This window comes from Lichenostomus cassidix, chromosome 1Aa (assembly GCF_008360975.1).
Source record: "Lichenostomus cassidix isolate B80296 chromosome 1Aa, HeHo_3.0, whole genome shotgun sequence".
NCBI classification, from domain to species: domain Eukaryota; kingdom Metazoa; phylum Chordata; class Aves; order Passeriformes; family Meliphagidae; genus Lichenostomus; species Lichenostomus cassidix.
Genome location: NC_139480.1, coordinates 24,994,703 through 25,004,702, shown reverse-complemented (window position 1 = coordinate 25,004,702; position 10,000 = coordinate 24,994,703). Strand labels below are relative to the sequence as shown.

Here is a 10,000-nt window from a genome sequence, read left to right as displayed (position 1 = left end):
TTTGCCACTCTCCTATGTGTAAGGGACGCATCTTACAATCCTGTATACACTACTCATACAGAAAATGTTGGCCTTCATAGGGATTTTTTTCTAGGAAGCGAAAGTAAATAGCAGGTGGAAATTAATTAGACCTTCCTTGCTGTTTTGGGAAGTGAACTGTTGTTTAATAATCAGATGAGTGTGACAACATATTCCTCAATTTTAAAAAGCAGATAAATTACTGTGCCCTGAACTGACCTACTGTTTTTATTAGTCCAGAAGAACTGAGACGGTGTGAAAGGAAAAGATACAGCCTTTAAAATGCAGGATAGCTTTTAGTTAAGATTGAATACGATATTCTACTTTCAATACCTTTATCTGACTATTGGTGCCAGTCAGTTAAAAGGATGTTCATTAAAACATCTGATAGATAAACCATAGTACACAGACTGTGGGGAAAATTGTGGCTTATAGTGGAGAGATAAATATTTTAGACAATGCTTGTTTTTTCAGTTGCAGTTTAGCTCAGATCAATTAATCTGATTTCTTAATGCTTCCTCATGCCAGCCAAGTGCACCTGTTAAGATAACGATAGGATATTTTCTTTACCTGGCACTGTGTGTGGGTGGGGATGCTGAACTGCTGGTTCATGTCTCAAGTAAATAAATCTCATCTGTGGTAATTTGCAATAATCCAGCTGTCAATTTTATTATAAATCCGTGTTCAAAAAGGCCTTCACAGGCCCACTATATGAGTGTCCACTTAAAAGTTTCATACTACAGCTTGAATCCTTCAGAGTATCATTGCTTTTTGGGCTGGGATCAAGACACTGTTGTCCCATTGCTGTCTATTTTATCAATTTTTGTGCTGTTACTTTACTCACAACTACTATCTTCACTAGTGAGAATATTCTAAATAGTAAAATGATTATCTCTCTTTGAATAGATGATTTTTTTTTTACCATAAAAATCCAGGTGTATTTTTCTCGTGAAAGATGCTGAGTTTGATCACTGATGCAGATGATATATGTCCTTTCTGATTATGCTAAAATATGTCCTGGAACATAAAACTGAAAGCTCTGTTTTTCTGAAAGACCTTCCGGCACAAGGTGTTTGGGCATATTTCACATTTTTACAGGGAAAACTTACTTGAGTAGATAGTAATGTATTAAACTTACTAATATAGATACTTTAATTTAAGCCTACTAATACAGATACTTTATTTTACAGTATTTCAATAGTGCTTGACTTAGTGCTTTAAACATAATAACATATGTATTTAAAATTACGCAGTGACTTGTCTGTTTAACTCAAACAGCTTTGAAAACAGCTCTTTTAGATAAAGTAAAAAAAACAAAAACCAAAACACCTTCACAAATGTTCTCTTAGCTTTCCTAATTTTTTTTCTCACACATTCAGCTATGTCCTTCATATTTGGCATTTTGATTTATTAAGCAATCTTAAGTGTTAAAGACTTTTAGCGTACACCAGCGCAAGACTTCAGATGCATTGTGCCTTGTGTCAATGATGAATTAATTCCAGCAGAGCACAAAAGTTACTATTATTTAAGCCTAGCTCCTCACCTCTGCTTTTACATCACAGTCCGGTTTGAAAAGGCTGCAGACTGGGCCGTGTCTTGGGGAGGGAGGCGAGGCAAATATGTGGCCATACTGGGGAATTTCAAGTTCGCGGCATTAAGCACGCTGGGCTCCGGCTGCGTCACGTCTGCGGATCGACCAACGCGGGCAGCCTAACCCCGGTGCAGGGCGGCGGGCCCGGGGGTGCTGCCGTGGCGCGGGGCTGCCCGCGGAGGCTCCGCTGCCGGCCGCCATGCCCGCGGCCCGGGGCGCTGCTCATCTGCGGGCATGCGCTGCTCATCGTGCCCGGGGCGCTGCTCATCGTGCCCGGGGCGCTGCTCATCGTGCCCGGGGCGCTGCGCTGCGCTGCGCTGCGCTCTGCTCCATGCCGCGCGGGGCGGACGGGCCGCAAGCCGGGCCTCGCGCGAGCGGCACGTGCAGGGCACGCCGCGCCGGCCTGCGCGCGTCGCGCCGCCCCCTGGCGGCCGCTCCGGTGCCGCTCGCGCTCCCGCAGGGCCGTGGGCGGGCCGGAGCCCTCAGCGCCGGGAGCGGAGCCCTCAGTGCCGGGAGCGGAGCCCTCAGTGCCGGGAGCGGAGCCCTCAGTGCCGGGAGCGGAGCCATCAGTGCCGGGAGCGGAGCCCTCAGTGCCGGGAGCGGAGCCCTCAGCGCCGGGCCGGAGCCCTCAGCCGGGAGCGGAGCCCTCAGCGCCTGGCCTGGGCCGCCCGCACCGCCCGGGCCTGGCGGGGCACCGCAGACCCGCCAGCCCGGCCTGCCGTGCACCCTGTCATAAACCGAGCGCGTCTAATTGCCATACGGCGCGCTATCCTGCTATTTGTACAAATAAAAGACCCCGTCTTGATGCAAAATAAACACAAAAGCACTGTTGTGACTATAACAGGGACTCATATACTAATTTATATAATAAGTGGTTGTGCACGCTTTATTCAAGATTATGGCTGCAAGAAATGGCATGAATTGCTGGGTGTGTTTAATGCTGGATTATAGCAATTTGAAACATGTCAAACACATGGCTAATGCCTCATGCTTCACTCATTCTTGCGTAAACCTGCATAGCCACCATCCATTATACCCTTGGTAACAACACAATTCTGCAAGTAAATATTGTTACACTAAGTAACCTTTCAATTCAAGTTGTTTAGGAAGAGAAAATGCAATCTTGTGCAGTCAGTTCCAGTGTCAGTTTAATGTTTCAAAAGGGAAGTGGTGTAGAGAATAAGTATCTGTACAGTGACTAGCCAGCTTAAAACACACATGCGTGCACGTGCGGGGACACGGGCGCCTAGAAAATGTCCAGTTTGCTGCAGGGGAGAAAAGTAAAACCCTACCCTCTAACTTAACAAGGTGGAGTATTTCTTTTTCTGGTATGGGTGATAGCTTGGCTACCCTGGCAGGATTAGGTATTCAGCCTGCTGTGCAACCACGCACTGAAATGATCTACAATTTCACTTTCTCTTGAAGACAGCAGCAAATATTTTCCCCGTACCTTTGTTTAAAATACTGAGTAGCAGAGCTTATTTCTCACCTTTGGCACTGAGAGTTACAGAATCACAGCAGCAGTAGGTGCTGGTGAATGTGTCTGTGAATGTGGGTGCGTGTGTGCATGTGTGCCTGTGTAGGCATGCTCATGACTGACAGCGAGTGTGACAGCAAGAGAAAAGAGAAGGATTAGAAACTATGAATGTGTATAAATGTATGTAAACAGGGACCTGTATATTTTTTCTTGTCCTATTTGAATTACCAAACTTTCAGCCATGGTATCTGGCAGTCATCTATTTCCTTTGTATTTATTTATGATTGTTTTGGTAACAATCTGCACTACTGTTGTAAAAACAAGAAAGTACATTAGTTTGCTTAGTGAGATGTTGCAGGTTCACATTATTTTGCAACCAATAACTCAAGTTACTGATTCATAGAAATCAGAAATGATCTTTATTTAGATGTTTTCAGTGCTTCAGTTTGTGAGAATTTAGAGTTGATAGTACATACACACACAAGTGCATAGGTTCATGTGTATGTGTGTGTCTATGCAAGTGAAAAGAAAGGAAAAGATTCTATGCTCTTGCTTTCTCCCGCAGCCTTTTTTCAGTTGCCGACAGTGAGGAGGGGGCTGAGGGCAACCAACAGAGTGCCTTACTTGAACCAAAGTTTTAGTGTTGTTTTTAAAAATACCCTTTTAAACTGCTTCCCCCCCCGCAACTTTATTTGTAATATAAAACCATAGGGTCTCTTTTTTCTTCATAAAAATACTTCAGTATTTCTTCCACTTCACTTCGAATTAAATTGCCCTTTCTAGTATTGTTGCTCTATAGTTTCATTCTGTCTGTACCCAGCTGTTGGATTGGATTTGTTGTTTTCTATTGCCAGAGTAGTGTTACTGGTCATGTTACGTTAAAGCTGATTCTGCTGGCTCAAAGACACTTTAAATGTAGAGCCTGAACTACACTCTGGGGCTTTACAAGGGTACAAAATCTGCAAGACATAAAACCCTTTGGTTAATATGAACTGGAAGATGTTTAACCCTTTTTGCTAATTGTAATGAAACAGTCAGAGAGATGTAAAAACAGGAGGGATGATGTATTTATTTATTACATTTCTGGGTGTTTCATAATGTTTTGATTATCTAACATTTACACCCCTTTGCCCTTTTAATGTGCCTGGCTAAATGTACCACTGTTATTGTCTAATGCTTGAATTTGTAAAAGATGAACCTGTCTGTTGGTTAAATCTTTGTTTGACTAAAAGAGGATTAACGTTTGAATTTCCCAAATTTCCAAATCCTTGTAACGATACAGCTGATGAAGTGTTTTAAATAAATTTCCACTCTGATATACATGTCTTTTTATTGAAAGTAAATATTGTAAAAATCGGAAAGGGCTGTCTGCTTCCCCAGTTGTGGCATACCCGCATTAGAATTTTCATATAACTACTAAGGGCAATCAGACCCTTTTCTCTGAATATTTTAAACATTGTACATGTAAAATTTATGCCTAATTTGAATACTTATTAGCTGCCTAATCTCAGAAAAGAGTATTAGCTTTGTTTTTCCCTTGTAAAATTCATCACTGCTTGTATCACATTTTCCATTTCTATTATTTTTCTTCACTGATGTTCTAAGTGTTTTGGAAGGACTATTTCTTCATAAACACATCTGGTGCTGCTGTTGTTTACTGGGCTCTAACAGCTGCCCTCCTTTATGTTAACTGTGTTTGTGTTTAGGTTTTTTGCATCCTGTTTATTTCTGACAAGACCATCCTTAAATAACTCATCTTTTGCTATTTTAACATTCTTCACAAAATATATACTCTCACTTTGTCCTGTAGGAGCTTGTTTGTGGTAACTCATACTGCATTTTAATTAATATCCCATGCACATAGTTGAAGTTGTAATGATCCTTTTCCTGCTGTTTTTTTGGGGTTTTTTTTGTTTTTTTGGTTTGTTTTTGGTTTTTTTTTTTAAGGAAAGGCAATTGCTCATACTTTGCAAGGGAAAAAATAGCTAAGTTAAATAATTATGCTGAACAGCAAGCTTAGTTTCCTTTCCTGAGTTTGCTTACAAATCTCTCTCTCCCTTCAGAGGTGTCTTTTAAAATCACAGCTCAGCCAGGTTGTTGTGAGGATTCTGTCAGTAGGTCGGGAGTGAGGATGAAGGAAAGGAGGACCCTGCAAAAGCAGGAGAGGACTTTGGTGGCTCTGAGAAGAGATGCTGACCTTTCCATATTACAGATACAAAATGCGCCTTGAAATCCTGGTTTGTAAGGGCACGTTGGTTCTTTATTTACTGCAAAGATTTCTACTGATCTTGGCAGGACATCTCATTGCTATCCTGAAAGTACAGTATATTTATGCAGTGAAAATGATAAAACATTTATTACTGTAGAGAAGGTAATATGCATAATTTATGCTGTTTTTAGCACAATCATTAGTGATATTCTTGATAGATTTTATTTCCAGCTTTCATATCTAATACATGCCTGGAAAATTAATTTTATATCTTTCATTTATTTGCCTATGTTAAAATTGAGTTTTAAGTCATCTTCAAGTGAACAGTTTGATTGCTGCTCATGCATAAGCTTAATTACTTCCCAGGAAGGACAGTATTAAATGTTTTAAATGTCAGAAAAATAAATGAATATCAGCCGTTTGATTAAAAAAATAGGCAATATCTGACGTGTTTGCAGCAGGAGCTTTTTCTTAAAATGCCTCCGAGGCAAAATTTTATTTAGTCACAAAAAAGGAGAAGCCCATTATACTATTTATCATTGGTTGATACCATATGATTTGTAACACCCTTACAAAATTTTAATTTTGTATGATTAGCTGTGCATCATTAAACAACAGCCTTGCATAAGATATGCTGTAAAATTCTGACAGAATCAAGATAGTGAATATTTTAAATAAGGCTGTATAGTCATCCATGGTTGTCAAAGCTAGATAATAGGAAATATAGAGCAGTGTGTGAAATCGTGCCTTCACTTAAACTGGTTTTATAGGTAGACTTTAAAATGTAGTCGTTCGTAAATGCTATTGACCATGCTGCATGCATGGTGTGTTATTTTGGCCGTCAAATGTAAGCACACAAAGCTTGCTTATAGAAATCATAATTCCAGTGATTAGTAGCTGTATGAAAGCAGAGTTTGCATTGCATTTCTTGGTAAACGGCTCTGCGAGGATTTTTTCTTCTTCTAAAGATGCTGTCTGTGTAATTGGCAGAGAGGGACATCTCGATAATGGAAGTGTGAAGGTGTAACGCGTGTGTTAATTGATACTTCTTAATCACTTTTAGGTATTAAGTCATGATGCAGGAATCTGCGACAGAGACAATAAGCAACAGTTCAATGAATCAAAATGGAATGAGCACTCTAAGCAGCCAATTAGATGCTGGCAGCAGAGATGGAAGATCAAGTGGTGACACGAGCACTGAAGTAAGCACAGTAGAACTGCTGCATCTGCAACAACAGCAGGTAAGTTTGTTTTGTTTCCTGTTTGTTTTTAAACAAGTAAAGGGCTGTTTTCAGAGGGGTACCCTTTCGGAGACCCTGAGTGTGTGCTGAATGTGAAGTGTCGTGGAAGTGGAGAGCATGGGGCATTATTTGTTGTTGTTTTAGTGCACGATAATGCTGAAATGCAAGGATCCTATTCTTGTGGCAGCAACATCTTGCTGATATGGCTGCACGCCACCACGCTCGCCTGGTGATTAAAATCCCGCAGCGTATTTATAAAAGTTGTGCCGAAGCCTTGCAGTGCATTATTTTCAGGAGCTGTTAGTTTACTGTGCGGTTCGGGCGCGCAGGACGTGGTGCGGGGCTTTCCACCAGAGGGCCACATTACTTGAGACTTCACTTCGCTTGCAATGAATTGTGCCAAAGTCGCAGCTGGGCAGTGAAGGGACACTAGTGAAGGGACCAGAGTGACTTTTCTCAATAAAGATACTCTGCTGTCTTAGGTGTAATTAAAAATGCTGGTTAGTTCAAAAGCACCAAAATGAAAGACAGTGTTCCTGTCTGTGTGTGCATGCGTGTGTGTGACTGTAACATAAATGTGTAATTTTGAAAGTAAGGGAAAAGAGAGAAGCAGCTTTTCTGTAGGTCTGTTTCCATTCTCACTTTTAAAACATATTTTTTAATTTTGTCTGTTTGTGTTCCCAACAAGTTAATGGACAACTGCTTGTTATGTTTAAAACTGTAAAATTCACCCGTCCTCTGGCTGCTGACACCACCTAATTTACAAGATGCAATTCATTAATTTTTTCACTGTAAGATTTCTGTTCCTTTTAAAACCTGAACAAACAAAACTCCCACTTTGTCTACCTAAGGAGGTGCCTCTCCATCAGGGAACTCAGATTGCACTAATGCAGTGAAGCCCAAACAGTTTGTTTGGTAAACAATTGGAGTCTGATTCTGCTGAGTGCCCAGTACCTGCTTCAAACTCCTGAAAGTCTTTGCTGCCTCATCCTGTCATTTGCTGAGCCCACTCAGCACCCTTAGAGTTCAAACCCTTAATTTTAAATTCTGAGATTTTTCATTGCAACCTCAGGTATTGCATTAATGGAAGGAAAGTTGTCTTCTGTTAGATAAAATATTATAAAAATGCTGTTTTATAGAAACATGTTTTAACATGATAGATACATTGCATGTGTACGGGCCTCTGAAATAACAGGTCATAATAGCTCTTAAAATTAAATAATTCCTAGTGCTGAATTAAGCAGTGTATTTATAGTTAAATATTTTAAATGGCGATGGAAAATAGGGAAGAAGGAAATAGTTGTAGATTGAAATACGAGAAATTGTTAAGCCTTAAATCTGTGCCTTGCTTCAAATTCAAGTGTATTCTGTTTTAACATTTACAATATGACAGTCTGAAGAAATAGAAGTTTCAGTGTCTTCATTCAGTGTCTTCAGTGTCTTCATTAGCAGGTTTCTACCTCTCTGTATATACACTAATATGTATATATATATATATATATAGTGTTTTTATACCCTTGTCACATAAAATGTATGCATACAGAAATAGATACAAAAATTTAGTATTGTTTTCATTGAAAATCATCTTTATTCAGGTGTTCAGATCATAACAGAATTAAAAAAATCTTTAGTGAGAAAGAGTGTATCAAATTGGTGAACATGTTTACAACACTAAATTTAAGTGAAATACTTCAAAACACAAAAGTGTGTTTTGAATAACAGAATAGTGTGCCACTTAAATGTTTCTCAAAGTAGCAGTCCTAGGCATGTGTATCCAATTTGTCCATACAGCCAGCAATTCCAGGAGATAGCATTTGCAAAGACCACAGAGAATTACAACTGAAGATGAAAATATCCAGTTGAGTACTAATAACAGACAGGTTCTGAGGGGACAGGCTTAGAAGTGACAGTCTTTTCTTCAAAACTGTGATTAGATCTTAAATAAGCAGACAGGCAAAGTAAAACCATGGGTACAGTTAATAGGACTCAAGAGGCATTTTATGGTAGGGTCTGCACCATAGGATTTAAATACAACTTGAGTTAGGCATATAAATCCTTCTATAAAATATGTTGATGTGAAACATAAACACTAGTAAACATACAGTAGGATGTCCTTCAGATAACGGGCATAGCTTTGTGCTACCTTTGCTTTTTTTCCTCCTTTTTCTTTTTCTTTTTCCCTGTTTTTGACCAGATGCCTTTTGAAATAAGAATTAAGAGGAAAATGATGGCTGCTTTTATCATTGGCACTGTTGTAACTCTCTAAAATGATATTTTTAATTTGTGACTTATCTAAAAAATTTTGACAAGTAGAAAAACAGAACAAACCCTGTTGTACCTGCAGTTATTATTCTTAAGATTTTTTATTGTTTAAATATGTGCAAGATGTACTCATCTCATAGTTTGACATTCTGGTTCTCTGACTTCTCTGAGTCACTTTACTGGGAGTCTTCAAATAGAGAAATCAAGGTTTTCATGGCTTTTTCTAGGGGAAGCAAGTAAATGATTGCTGGTTTTAATAATTTCCTTCAACTGGGCAGCTATGTAAAGTGATGCTAATGCTTAAGAATAGGTTTATCAGCTAAATAAAATCACAAAATAAGTTTTACTGTGGCATGGATATTTACTGGATATGGACAGTTAAACAAGAGAAATTTTAAGCTATATAGAAGATCAACCAGGCTAAGTTAAATTTTTAAAGTTATATATGTGTGGATTTATAGAAAAGTAGAATTTACAGAAAGTAAATAAGATAAAATAGACTTCATTATATTCATGTAAGCAATTATATGGAGTTTGGACACTTATTATTTGGTTGATGAACTATGTTATTGTGGTCTTTATATAGAAATGAGAAGTTTGATTTAAATCAGGGAGTTATTCCTCATCCATGTATCAAGAGAGAATGACGGTATTCTATAATATATTGTAATACATACTTGGTGATAAATTGATCGGGTGCTGTCACAAGTCATCAGACTGGCCTTGAAGATGTATGACTAGGATGTAAGCAACTTTTTATCTTACTGTTGATATTTATAAATTTATAAATATTGCTAAAGTGAATGTAGAATTTTATTTTCAAAATATGACGTAAACTGTAATCTGCTCAGACTTGTTTCTTCTGCTTTTTTGGCTTAGGGTGAACATTCTCTCTTGTATGTGTACATTCGGACACTTCTGGGCTTTTCACTTTCTTTTTTTCCCTTGTATGTTAAAATCAGTGTTAGATACTAGAATGTATAATACATGTATAAAGCATATCCTTGATTAAATACATTGAATGATTATTCTGCATTAGATGTAGAATTTTATTTTTATATTAAGTTTGTAGAATTAATTGTTTGTGTCACGAAGGTCAAAATAGTTGCTAAAAAACCATGATTGCTTTACAGGGTAGATTTGAGCTTGCATTTTGAGTATTCATTAAGTCAATGCTACCAAGATAATCTTTTTAAATGTTT

General features: G+C 38.7%; 1 protein-coding gene across 3 annotated transcripts in view; it reads left to right on the top strand.

Moving 5' to 3' along the window:
- FOXP2 (forkhead box P2) overlaps window positions 1-10,000 on the top strand; it is a 403,188-nt gene that overhangs the window by 206,756 nt on the left and 186,432 nt on the right. For all 3 annotated transcript variants that reach the window (XM_085042895.1, XM_085042858.1, XM_085042864.1), the window contains one exon: window positions 6,359-6,536. In XM_085042895.1, coding sequence (XP_084899021.1) covers window positions 6,369-6,536 — 168 coding nt within the window. In that variant the 5' untranslated portion in view covers window positions 6,359-6,368. The remainder of the gene's footprint in view (window positions 1-6,358; window positions 6,537-10,000) is intronic.